Below are 14,754 nucleotides of genomic sequence, written 5' to 3'. Positions count from 1 at the left end.
CAGGGACTTAGCTTTGTGCCCTGGAGCACTCTTGAGGGTACAGATCCCCATTCTGAGAAATATCCTTCAGCAAGTTTGATTCTTTGTAGACGATCTGATAAAAAGTCGATGATCCAATTAATAACACTTCTAGGTAAATCCAATTTACAAAGCTAGTCCAATAAGAAATTTTGATCTATATAGATCGAATGCTTTACGATAGTCGAATTCTAATTGTAGCTTTATTACCAATTCATGGTTCATGTTATCCATTTGTGAATCATGTGTTTTAACGCGTGGGAAGTGGATAAACCAGTTGCCATGTTTAGAATAGCTGGTTTAACATAATCACATACAATGAACTCTTCCGCAACTTTTGACAAACAAGTAGTCAGTGAAATAGGCCGTAGATTTTTTTAGCAATCAGCAATCTTCCAAATTGAAGGAAGCCGTTGTTCTTGAAAAGAGGCATTGATTATTTTGGTTACAGGGGAAGCAAGGAATTCTTAGTAGTTTTTCAATAACCAATTCGGAATACCATCTGGTCCTTCTGCCTTTGACGGATTTACCTTTGCTAAAGACATTTTGTACACGCTATTCTGATATCTGGGAAGCTCCACATTTTCTCTTTCTAACGGTAGTTTATCGAGGGTTTTCGCCCAACGGTATTCTTCTAAAGGATCTAAAAACTTTTGTTAATTGCGTTAGCTGTCTCCTTCATTGAAAGATCTTTGACAGCTTCGTCTTTTATGAAATCAGTCAGAGAAGTGGTATTTCTCTGTGCACCACATAAGCGTTTAATCTCCCCCCACTATACATAAAATTTGCTTTGCACCACTTTCTTTCGCGGTTAACAATATTTCTATTAAATTTATACTGACTTGAATCCGTTCCATATTTATGAAATGCTTTTTGTCGTTTTATGATCATTGATTTCAGGTGTTGAGTCATCCAAGGGTGGTCTGCCAGATTTTTACGAATTTTCTTCACAGGCATCAATTTATCCAGTGTGACCGCATAGTCAAAAACATCTACCATGTCCTCACAAGTATCAACTCTGGAGAACTGTATGGAAAACTAATTAAAACTGAGTTTCTAACACCGAACACGGCTGATTTCACGTCACTTCCGCGTCGCAGATTTGGTGTATCTTAAAGTCCCTTCAGTACGAGATTCGTCATTCTCGCGCGTTGTTTGCATACGCATGACCCAAAACTCGTAGCCGCCGAGCTGTTTCGAGTACGAGTTTCGAAAACATCGTACTCAAAAGTCCAACGACTCGGTTTTGGCTGATGGCGTAAGCAAACAACGAGCGAGAATGACGAATCTCGTACTGGTAGTCATAGTCGCTGCTGAAGCTCTCTATTGAAACACAACCACGTGATTTACGGTCGCTCATTATTATAGTCTTTGCAGAATCGCAGTCATTTTAAGACCCCTCCCAAAAATAGGCCACAAACAACATATTCAAACATACTGCATGCTGATGTAGAATCCAATGATAGTTGATAATTAACTTGTATATATCTGGAATGCACGGTATGCTTGGTATATTCTTACAAAATAATTTATCTGATAGCAGACATACGATGTTGCGTTTTGAATATATAAAGCTTTTCGTCACGAGTTTCTGAAATTAGATAAAACAATTCCTAAGTCAACGTGACGTTTATAGATTCCTGTGAGGGTCAATATCCCTGAACATTCGTTTAACTGTTTTTGTGTCAGGTCTTATACCCGTGTTTATTTACGCATAATTTATATAGTATGCATGACTAGCTACCGTTCTTTGTTTCCGGTGTATCTGATCAGTGCTATAAGTATATATTGTTAAGATTGGCTGGGTAAATCTAAAGACCGTTTAGCACGGCATATGCTTTTTCACCGTGCAAGTATATTATGGGTCTTGTTCTGCGTAATAGCAAAGTTTGTAAGTAAAACAACTATATCTTCTATGTGTGTGACAAACTTTAGGCCGGGTCCCAGATCACCTATCGTGGAAACTGAAGTGCTTGCTGGTACACGTATCATGAGGGATGACGTTACTCTTCATAATGAAATGAAGGGCACATCATAAAATCTACTTCCGTTCTTGATGCGAACTCCCTAACACTCATTGGTTAATTTCCATTTTCACTTTGAACAAAGAGCCAAAGTCAAGGCCCAACAATTTCGTATAAAAATAATTCAAATTACCTTTGTCCTGGTATCAAGAGTTCGACCTTTCAACAGAGGTCTCTGCTTGGCGTTAAAATGTCGTGAAAACGATAAACTTTATCGTTCCTCAAAAAATTGCACTGCGATATGCATAATAAACCTCAGTCTTATTATCAAGTTTAGTATTATCATTTTATCAAGACCGGAATTTCCAGCCAGTGGAGCGACATTTAAAATGTAAGTATTCACTCAATTATACATTACCCCATCGTAAAATAACTTTAATTTACAAAACTAGATTGCACTTTTTTATAAAAAAAAAACTAGTTTGGACGTTTATGAATACACCGTCGTTGACTGTTGGACTGTTGGAGTTAATTTTCCTTCAGATCTGCATGCTTGAAATACTTCCCGGATAGCAACGTGGCAAATAATACGGCGCGTCCTTTCTTTATGCTACGATAAAATCATGAAATACTGTAAATATATTAGCCAGGGTGAAAGACATTAGATATTGAAGCTTAATTACAGTGCATTATAGCCTTAAGCGAGAATGAAGGCGAGCTGTGCTTGATTTTAAATGTATTGAGGTATTGTAGAGGCTTCGTCTCCTGCTGTGGACTTCCAAATAGAAATGTAGGGCTAGATATACATTACACAGCACTTTCGCTATTAACAGGAAGTTAAGGTGTAGTCAAAATTTACGAATTTTTAGTCAAGTCGAATTAAAGTCAAGTCAAAATTTAACAAATTTGACTAAAGATTTAAAAAAAAGCATAACTAGCTAGCTTTGAGAACAGCTAGCATGCACCGATGGCGATGAAAGTTAACAATAAGTAACATGTATACAAGTTCTGTTCGCTCAAGTAAAAAATGTTCTAGTATCAATCGAAGACCTGTTGCTATTTTTTATAACCTTAATTGAAACTAATATACAACTAAGACCCGTTTCAAACGTCCGTCTTTTCACTAAAGTCTCCACACCTTATTTGCATACGACTTCACAGGGGGCCAGTGTAGTATAAAGCTATGACAAAAGAAAACTTTTGAAAAGATTGCATAATATCTCCTATTTGAACACAGCTCCCCCCTTCCCCTCCATTTTTCCACCTAACGTACGTACTGCGGACGAAAACACGCGTCTTCCAACGCGAAATAAACACAAAACTTATATAGGGTGGTCTATATGAATAAACTCAGTAATCAACCCCACTGTGAGCTGATACGTGTAATTTCGTTATGCATTACGAATTTTCATTCATCATAAGACCAAATTCATTGTCTAGCTTTTCTTAATGAAATAATTCAAATTTTTCATCGTCATGGTGATTCGCAAAGAGCTTTGAAAACAAATCACCTTACTATACATGATTCTAATGCTTCCTAAAACCACCAGTTTTAGTTAAAGTAAATGTATACTAATATAAGCCACGCAACATTTCTAAGAAGCACAATATATATTTATTTAAGAAAGCAAAGGTCATATAAATCAAATATGTTCTATTGTAGCTATCACTCCTATTTCTTGAATTTAGCTAGAATGCATACATGTATGAGGTGATGATGGGCGTATTTTAGCTACATTGCTAATATTTCAGTACATGTGATAAACGTTACCAGCGCGAAAGAAAACAAAATAATTACCATTGTCAAAATGGCCGCTGTTCAGCGAGTATGCATGTTTGCCGAGTGATTGAAAAGTGGCGAAATGTGAAATTTATTTGCAAATACGTTAAACATGATGAACAGCTTTCAACATTCAACAATATAATAGAGGAATATAAACGGATGGTCTCGACACTCTTATCACAACTTGACATAGTATAGCCGAGTTTATATTAAACACAGGAAACTCGTCTGTGATACGGTCGACGCGTTTCTAAATTAGCAACACGCCGGGAGAAGGAACTATGAGTTAACGGAAATCAACAACTGAGTGATTATCGTACTGATTACGAAACCTTTTTTAGCTCTACCCGACCTGACATACGTCTAAATTTTACCTATCACTGTTCATATTCAGACCCGTTTTTCAGTCAACCCCCCTAAAATGAGTTTTCCGTCCCTGAATACGATTTCGGACAGAATTCCAAGGTGGATAAGCCCCTCAATAGCTATAAATATCTGAAATATCAATAAAACAGGGAGTTAAGAACTTTTTAGGGAACTTTTCAAATTGTTGAGGAACTGTTCAGATGTTTTCCTTCAGTTTAGGAAATGAACTGGTCAACATTTTTCCAAACGCTTCTATGGACGCATCGGACTTTAGGCTAATTTCTTACATCGACGATAAAAAGGACATTTTCTGAAAAAGCTTACAAAAATTAGTAGAACTACCAAGTTTGGCTGGGATTTGTTGTAAATTATGGAAAATATCGCCATGCGAAGTTGACGAATTTTGTATACTTTTGTATTTCGGTCGGAAGTTTGCATGTAACACGTAATACAAAAGTATACAAACTATGCCAACTTCGCATGGCTATATTTTCCGTATTTTACAAAATTTCCCAGTAAGATCTTTCTAGCTGTAATGATTTATTTCCCCCTAATTACTTCCACCAAAATTTAGTCCAAAGCGCAAGTCGTCCATTCGCACGACTGTAATTGCCGACACAGGGAGATTTTGTGTGGGCCCTTTTCAGGATTATTTAACTTATCTTTTTTATGACAAATATCATTATGAGTTGAAGGAATCTTGGTTTGTATCGTAGTATACTCTGCTGTGAAAAAAGAGGCCTTATTCATTAAAAAATGGAAGGATATATTTTTGATTTATTATTAATCATATTTTGTAGCGAAGATGGAGAGAAGAGGCTCTGGCCGTTTGCACTTTGCAATAAAGGAAAGCGGAGTGCATTTTACATATTGCACTATAGATACTACAGAAGAAAGAAATGAGCACCACGGTGGAACCATAGCAACTGCGGTTGAACATGAAGAAAGTCTTAGTTTGAGGTCTATCAACCGTGCTCAAAATGAACCACGAAATGAGGAAGTGGTAATTGCAGGTATGAATTACACATGTCACTGTGTATATCGTATTCAGTGAACTCAAATAAGACTTGAACGCTAGCTCCGCACCGGAAGTTTGAAGCCAAGATGGCGGAAATTGAAGCCTTTTTGTAGGTACGATCCCGTCCTCTGGCAATTATGAATCAGTACTTAATGCGTTGTCTTTAGATTCAATTTACAGTCTTTTTTATAGATAACAGTAACACAAAATATAGCATGTATTTTATTCTAACTATTGGATACACTTAAAAGAAAAGCAAATCATTTCTGATCGACATTGTCAAGAAAATTTTTAAACAGACGTCATTCCCGACGAAAACAAAAACACATTTGTTACTATCTGAGACTGAGGGATTTAGTCATGATTCACAGCACGAGCAAGCCTTACAGCGTTTATTTCTCTTCATAGAACAACCGGGGTATATATCGATGCATTCATTATCATCACTCCGGGGGTCTGGAGAGACCAATGAACCCAGAGGTAACGATCAATCCGGTGTAGCTTTGATGCTATCTAACCAAATCGATGACATAAATGAACAGTATATCGATCAATCCGGAGAAGCTTCGATGCTATCTACCCGGATCGATGACATAAACGAACAGGATATCAATCAATCCGGTGTAGCTTCGATGCTCATCTACCCGGAACGATGACATAAACGAACAGGATATCGATTCTTCTAGTTTTAATCATGATCAGTCTAAGCCCTACAGTGATTTTCCCTTAGATTACACTTCAAAATATACTTTAAAAAGAGTACGAACTATCGATAATCATACATTAACCGATGCTGAGTTAACATCCCCAAGCCAAGTACCAGGTTATATTTTAAAAACCTTAATGGTAGCTGATTACAATGCTCGTGAATTTAAATTAAAACCACCCGCCTCAGATAATGAAAAAACTAAACCTAAACAAAGTAGTTATGAAGATAAAGTCGATGTAGTAGGTATAAATCCGATGGATGCAATGCTTGCTGTCTTCCACTGTTCAGATGATTTTTTACGAGAATATCTTGTTATAAAATTGTCCGCATGTCAATTAAGTGTTCCATTTCTTTTACCCGACCCTGATGCGAGCTCTGAGAAAGTCACAATGCTACTATCCGCCTTACGGGGTATCACAAAAACTTGGAAAGGGATCAATCGCGAAGACAAAGCCAACACGAAGCAAGTGTTTGCAACGGAATGTCCGTTTCCAATCGTTTCCTTCCTTCGCATCGGCAAAACTATGTCCAAATCATCCTTGATAAACAAAATTATGCGCGACGCCTGTGGTCATCATAATTTCTTTTTCCACAAAAAATTGAAGGGAGGGAACTACCAGAGAAGAATCGTCGATGGATTGGTTGAAATAACATGGTATTTTCCTAGCGAAGATAAAGAACAAGCACTGAAAAATGAGATTTGTATTGCGAATCTGAGAGGAGATGCTACTTATTTTAAAAACAACAGTTTCACCTTCTGTCGCAAATTTCATCGGTGTTATGCCTTTTGTTACCTACGGAAGATCCTAATTCTACGTGAAGGAAATTTTGGACGATTTATTAAAATCGAAAGCAAAAAGTAATCCTCATTTTCAAAGAACCGCATGCAATTAGGTATATAGATGACGTAACAAGAACGCATCTTGAAAAGTTCTCTTTGATCACCAAAGTCGAGCAAGATAACGAATACGAGTTTTTGCAAGCAATACGACAAGATATCCAAGCGAATCTCCACAAAGTCAAGGCGACGCCGCTTGTGGAACTTGGAGCCAGTGCTGGTGATTTAAGCATTCTCCCTAGGCGATGGTCATTCCAACTACAAATTGGAGCCGTACGTAGACTCTTGGCTTAAACAAGGAATCGTAGAAGCGAAAAAACTTCTGAAATTACAGGAACACGTTCACGTATTTGCCGATCTAGAGCGTGAAATGTATTTTCCGAAGCGTCCGAAAGATACAGACAAAATCTACAAAGATATTGAAGACGAAAAAAGCGCGCAACGTAAGTCTTTTGAAGAGATGGACGGCCAAATTCTTGATTTTCTTAATCGTTTAACAGAGCTGAATCAAGAGGAACAGTATCGTCTCCTGAGTACGTTAAGGCATCAATTGGATAAGATGTCACTGGAAGCTGTGGCAAAATTGCATCAAGAATATCGTGATGCTTTGGTCCGCTTTAAGAAGGAAAACAAGCAAACCTCACCGAATTCAGATGAAAAAAAATACTTGAAACAGCTAGAAGACAAAATTGCACAAAGCTCGTTCGGCTTAGAACACATCACTAGAGAACTCCCCCAGTTATACCAACTTGAGAATACCGAATTCGACTATGCAGGAGCTGCTGCGGAAATCTTACTATCAGGGCTACCTCTTGAGTTACTCGATGGTGATTCATCGTACATGCCATTGCGTTGGTTTAACGCTGTGTATAGTAAGTTAGTGCAAAAAACGAACGACGCCAAAATATTTGTTATTTCCGTCTTAGGAATCCAAAGTTCCGGCAAGTCCACGCTTTTGAACACAATGTTCGGTTTAGAGCTTCCAGTCAGTGCAGGGAGGTGTACTCGAAGCGCATTTGCTAGCCTTATTCCAGTTAGTGATTCCCTTAAGGCTGCCTCAAAGTTTAATTACCTTTTGATCATTGATACTGAAGGTCTTAAAGGATCCGGTGATCATCAGTTGCGAGAGCACGACAATGAGTTGGCTACTTTTGCAATCGGTGTGGCAGATTTAACCATAGTGAATATATTCGGAGAAAATCAGAATGACATGAAGCAATTCTTAGAAATAGCCGTTCACGCTTTCTTGAAGATGAGGCTTGCTAGCAAGAAGAAAACTTGCAAAATTGTTCATCAAAATGTTGCGGCTACGGATGCGACAGATAAATTGGTCGTTGATCGTTCAAACCTGAAACTCGATCTTGATAGAATGACGAAGATTGCTGCTATTCAAGAAACTTGTGAACACGAATTTGAAAAGCTAGATGATGTGATTTCATTCAATGAAAACGAAGACGTATTCTACATTCCAAATCTTCTCAAAGGAAGTCCACCAATGGCTCCAGTTAACCCAGAATATGGAAGAGCTGTTCAAAGAATGAAAGATAGTATCATAAGCTATATGTGTTCCAAGGAGATATTTCGACATTCCTTTTCTCAGTTTCGTGATAGAGTCTGCGCTTTGTGGAAAGCCATGCTAAAGGAGAACTTTATATTTAGTTTTCGAAATATAATGGAAGTGAAAGCTTTTACCTCTTTGGACCGAAAGTACTTTCAGGAGTTCGTAAAGTTGATGGTGATAGGCATGACAGACCTTGAAAGAAAAATTGAGACAGCTTTGAAAAGATGTTCTACCCGTGAAGATCGCATCAAAGAATGGAGCGAGAGTAAGCAACAGATACCTCGTGAAGCAGAAGATATTGGAGTAAAAATGAAAGAAGTAATGGAAAACTTCATTGACAACAGTGAAGACAAGGCAATTCTTGAGCAGTGGAGAGAATATATCATAAATAAAATCAACCAACATAAAGAAATGCAAGCGATGGAGATCAGCAAGAATTGTACTTCGGCGTTTAATTATCTACAAAATCGTCAGGACGCCGCTGAGGAGGAGCGAATCTACAAAGAAAAACTCATTCGGAATGCTAGAAAGTTTATAACTTCAGCTCGTGATACCGAAGATTCAGAGAAATGCAAAGCAGCGTTCGACAAAGAATGGCAGCAGTGGATTGTATGTGTCCCACAATTCCAGGAAAGGCAAACTGACATCGAGAACGAAATGTTGAGGGTTCTTTGCGACACCGATGCTCATCTACATAGTGAGATGAATGAAAAATTGAGAATGAAAAATTCGTCTGTAGTAGCCTTCAAAGAACCTGTTCCTATGATTGACGTTGGTCAAATTTACGATAGCAATCGAAGCAAAGTTGACCAAGATCAACATGCAATTATTTCTTCCGCACGAAGTATCCGGGATAAAGCAATTGATGAGGCGTTAAAATTTGTGAGGGCTACATCACGAGCAGGAGTTAGGTGTACCCGCAATGATCTCACACAATTGTACCACAAGGTTGTTACCACTATTGAAGAAGAAAGTAAGTTTTATTCCCTTAGATTTTTTAATGGTTTGAGATGTGACATCTTGCTCTATATTTTTGGCAGCACCTATGAAATGTTTGCCCAGATGGAAGAACGTTATCTGGAAGAACGAGATATTCGAGGGAACCTTGAAAGAACCCTGCGACCAAAATTGGAAGCTCATTTTCTCAATCTGTGCAAAAAGATGAGAAAGGAAGTCCTGGCTGCAACTTCATTCGTTGATGTGCTCAAGAATCCAATTCAGGTAGAAATTAACAAGAGTATGGGCCCAGCAGTGGCAAAAGAAGTATTGAAAAAGAGTATGTTTCAAAGCAAAGGTCAATTCCATGCCAATGTTCTCATTCAACTTGGTGAGGAGGGTAAGCTTGAACCGTATATTCCTTACCTTAGTGATCCGGTGAATTTTCTTAAGAAGAAACTGCGACAATCTATTCAAAACTATTGCCTGAATAAAGGTAACGTCTCAATTAACCTTCTTCTCAAAATCTTGTGGAAAAGTTTAAAACTCCTATATGCGAAGCCATTTCAAAAGCCAACAAAGAAACGAAAACCAGAGGTGGGAACCTGAAATCTTGGATCCAGATATTTGTGAAAGAGTGCCATGCATTGCCCATAACGAATGACATGTTTGCAGTGGTTGTAATCGAAGAAGTTCTGACGGACTTTGACGTGTTTAAGGAAAGTGTTGACGAGAAACTGATACTTTTATTAGACAGCTTGATGAAATCTGAAGTGGATTCCAAGACTATCCGAAATTGGAATCCATCCCCACACGCTTACTTATTAACCTCGATGTTTGGTTGTGAGGCATACTGTCCATTCTGCAAAGGCTTATGTGATCAAACCGTTCACAATCATGCGGGCAGCCACTCAACAAGAATCCATCGCCCACAAGGAGTGAGCGGTTACGGTGACCACAAAACAAATATAATGGACATCAACATTTGCACAAACCAAGTAGCTCACGAGACGAAACGTTTTAAAAATACAGACACATCAGGAGAATGGCATCTTTGCAAGGATTATCAGTCGGTCAATGATTATTATAAATCCTGGTCCATTCCACCCGATACATCATTTGAAGCATCCACTTATTGGCAGTGGTTTATGGCAACATTTTCCAAGGATTTATCAGACCATTACAAACGCAAAGAACCTGAAATCCCCACCGCTTGGAAAAGACATTCGTTCAAAGATGTCAAGGAAGATCTTCAGAAGGAGTACAACATGTTAGAAATCGATGATGGATGAACGTGATCTCATGCGTTAACACATCATCCTCAATTCGTCGTAGCCAACCAACCGTAACTTTGATAATCTGTTTCAATTGGAAAAAATATTTCAGTGTATCCTAACTCCCCACAACACACGCACAAGTAATAGGATAAAGGTATTACATAGCAACATTGAGTGTCTCGTTTCTGTGTTTATATACCAAAATTTCAGTGAACATGCATTACATCGGAATGTATTTCCGACATTTTACTCTAATTCAACGTCACCTATAAGTCAGGCACATTAGAGTTATTTGTATGATGGGCCCAAATATAGGGTTATAAATAGCATATAATGTATTTTTTAATGTAACCAATTATATATATTTAATGTCATTATCATAAAATGATGCTATAAGTATAATCAATGTCTATTAATAAATTAACTTTTTAAAGTAATGCCTTGCAGTAGTATTAAAAGACCGAAATCAGGCAAAAAAATTACGTAAACTAAACACTAAGACGATTTTATTTTGCTCAACAACACTTTAACGCCTAATATAGGAACTAAATTTAAAACAATTAAACGTTGGGCGCTCACGAAGAATAATTATCATTCCTGTAACCAAAAATATATCTGATAGGCACTGCGCATTCATTTTTTAACATTATTTAATGTCATCCTACAATTCTAGTTTTTTACGTTGTATCAATTGAGAAGTATCGCACTGTTTTAACATGGGTATGGTATGTTGAACGTTGTTGCATTAATATTCGGCATGTTGCACATTGCTGCATTAACAACGATTTGGCATATAATTTTGTTTCAAATCAATCGCCATCTTTGTCAGCCATGAATTTGCCATCACATCTTTGTGTGAAGAAATTGCCAGGAATATTCGTAAACATATCTCATGTATAATCAATTTGTAACAGAACTGCACCCAAGCTATTAATTAAAATTACTCGCATTGCGGTGAACGTTGTTTTCATATAGTTTTTCGCATCACAACAAACTATACTAAATGCTTATAATTGTATTACTCTTTCAACGTTGAAGAAAGAATGGAAATGCTTTAAGAAGCTGCAAGGAGATTGGATTCTGGATATATATTCCTGACTAACTCAACAAAGATTTAAAAAACAGCAGTTATCGCAATTGGTTAAATGCATTTCGACTTTTCAACGTCAAATATGTCGTATCGTAGGCGGTGGCGGATCGTTGAGATGGGATTGAAGAATAGAAAAAGTAACGATTGAATTAACTAGCACTGAAAGTATCATATGCACTTTTCAGTCAGTACAATAATGTCTTACAACTTATTAGAATGGAAAAGGCATTATAAACAAAAAAGAACTGTGTTGAAAAGACTCGAATAGCAAGATCGAGATAAGGGGAAAAGAAGTGCAAAACTAAAACAATTTTAGTCATGGATTCGACTAACATTGGTCATTTGCTCGGGGAAGCGCAACCACGCAAGGAGCAGAAAAAACGAAAGTCAAGTTTTTTAATGCGAACACTTGGAATCCCGCGCGTGAACCAGGAGGTGCGAATACTTAAAAGTGGACTTTTTAGTCAAATTGTCAAAGAAAATTAATTTTATCGCAAAGGGAAAAATATTTGGGATTGAATTATGTGAATTCAGACGTTCAAAGATGAAAATGAATGAAATTCAAACAGTTGAATGTTTGAAATTTGACGGCGGTTCATTTCCGCAGAACTTATGTCGGTTAAACCGACTCCCTTAAGAAGATTACGGAAAAAATAAGTATTTTGTAAGTTTGTTGTGATATACCGAAACTGTACTGAAAATATTGAATAGATCTTATGAATGATGACGTATCAAGTCGTGACGCTGGGAATTCTGGGCTTCGTAGTCACGGTGAAAAGTTCAAGCTTCAAAATTTCCCACCGTGGCTACTAAGACCAGAATTCCCTGCAGGTGTCACGGCTTGTTACGTGATTTAATCGTTCTTCATCTGTTTAGCTCATTATTGCTAGTGACACGGCAGTTCTGCTATAAATTTCGTAAAATAGGTATGGAAATTATTTTAAAATTATACATCTTCCTCACATTTTGACTAAATTGGTCCAATTTTGTACTAGTTTTTACATAAAAATGTGATTGGTAAATTTTAATAGAACAAAGTGGGCGTATGTGTTCATTAATTGCTAGGTAAAAACTTATAAAAAACTACTAAAAAACAAAACCAAACAGGTCCTTTTTTTTAATTCTCAAACATAATGGAGATATAGAAAATAACACAATGCAACATATACATTTTAACATATCATAGCTTTTTTCTTCAGTTGCTTCGAGAATCGAGATTTAGCTGTTTTACAGCTTTTTTAACCTTTGTATTTCATGCATTTATTTTGCAAATGAATAATTAATTTTAGCTTGAGGTTATCTTAATTGAATCATATGTCAAGCTATGATGATTGGTAGAGTATCAATAGATAATTTCTTTTAAAGTTATTCCTAAAAGAGTGAAACATATATGGTAATATAAACCCAAGGAGCATTCTGATTCTCGAATGTGACTTATTCACGAATCACAAATGTGAATCACGACAATAACGATCAAGGCTTTAAGGCCGACACACACTGGACGCAATTTTCCATTCTCTGAAGCAAATATATTCGATTGTGAAAGAATATTTTGTGGGATATGGGTACCTGGCCAGTCAAAATGTACTAACATTCAGTAATAACCAAGAATATCACAACATTTTGAAAATTAACTAACTTTGAAAACTGAAATCGCGTCGCGGTGGCAAATTAAATCGCGTCCGTTGTGTGTCGACCTTTATTGTAACACTTGACGCACGCACAATGTAAATTCAGAAGAAAAAATTAAATTCGAAAAATTGCATTATTGATTTTCATCCTGACCATAATTCTCAAATTGCAACTATAGCGGCCAATATATTTGCCCTGACTTGAGTTTGATAATTATCGATTTATTCCTAAGTGACTATAGTTATCGTTACCAGGTTCGTTAACTGGCCGACGGCGAGTTTTAATAAATAAAGTCATGCCAGTTTGTATAATCTGTGACGGGTATTGGGTGAAAATGATCAGTATGTCACTTTTTTGTTGAGTGTTTTGTCTCATTTTGTCCGTTGATGACCTTGACACTATCTTGACGTATAACATTTGCAGTCTGAATCAAAAGACTTTCCTGTTTTAGAATGGCCTCACTTTTCGAAAGTCGAAACCCCTTCAGCTGATCTTAGATCATGACGTCATAAGGCGTCTCGATAAAACTGGAAAAAGGGCCGAAAATTTACATTCTAATTCACAGTTGGGAAAAAATAAACGTTTTTCTCATAAATATAAAGTTACTTGATATTTTCGAGTGTCGAAGTCATATGCAACAAGACGCCTGTTCTGGCGTTAACTCCGGCGCACGTGCCAGTCTTTAATATAGAGCTTCTGAACATAAACAATACAGTTCATATTCGCATTTAGATGCCTTGCGAACCTATAAATGTTCGATCGCGAAATTCAGAAGCACATCGTACTTTAAAAAGTGTAGAAGTTCAATTGTTCAAAAATGTAAATAAACCGCATGATACATTCGCTTTGTCTTACACTTTGCCTTTGGAATTCGCGCTTATATAGTTATATTAAATCTTCAATCCTGTGCAAACTACGACGTGTCAACGCGCCCATACACGACCACATCATCTTGTTAAACGGCGAAATAGCAGTGATATTATTAAAATAGGACAAGAATCAACATGTATTAGTATATTCTGACCCCAATTCAATCTAAACTTAATCGAACAGCATGAAAACAACAGTTTATTCGTTCCTCTTGGAGGAATTGCCGTATCATGCGAGCGAAATCGAATCGCGCATCGGAAAATTAGCCAAAGCTGTACACCACAACTCTTGGGAGATAAGACTAGGACATAGATAAATACGGTCACATACACGTTTCAAATACTAGAATGTTTCGCGCCATTTCAGACTTGCGACGACGAAAAATAAAAAAAAAACAAAAAAACAAAAAACAAAACAAAACCGAGGCGAATTTTCAACTCCGTCGCTGACGCCGGAGTAATGAAGGAAATTATAATTCAGTTTTGATCTGGCCTAGACGACGTCTAAAACTCCCATAAGTCTTTCAATGAACAATGATGTTTATAGCTGTCGTCTTCGTCGTGTCAAGGGCTTTGTATATATGCATGACATTGCCTAACATGATGATTGTTTACATTCACTTATTCAATGCGAACTGCACGAGGTTTTTTTAATAATTAGTCTCTGTTAGGGACCATGCCGAACGCCAAACC

General features: G+C 37.2%; 1 protein-coding gene across 1 annotated transcript; it reads left to right on the top strand.

Annotated features, from left to right (window-relative positions):
* The first annotated feature begins 7,238 nt into the window (after nucleotides 1-7,238).
* On the top strand, nucleotides 7,239-9,825 carry LOC114525993 (interferon-induced very large GTPase 1-like). Its single transcript, XM_028547471.1, has one exon. The coding sequence runs from the start codon at nucleotides 7,256-7,258 to the stop codon at nucleotides 9,800-9,802; it is 2,547 nt and encodes an 848-aa protein (XP_028403272.1). The 5' UTR covers nucleotides 7,239-7,255; the 3' UTR covers nucleotides 9,803-9,825.
* The last annotated feature ends 4,929 nt before the right edge of the window (nucleotides 9,826-14,754 follow it).

Source organism: Dendronephthya gigantea, unplaced genomic scaffold (genome assembly GCF_004324835.1).
Source record: "Dendronephthya gigantea isolate DGI-Jeju-01 unplaced genomic scaffold, DenGig_1.0 000036F, whole genome shotgun sequence".
Lineage (NCBI taxonomy): Eukaryota > Metazoa > Cnidaria > Anthozoa > Malacalcyonacea > Nephtheidae > Dendronephthya > Dendronephthya gigantea.
Note: the sequence above shows the minus strand (reverse complement) of the source record. Positions and strands in the feature narration are given on the sequence as shown.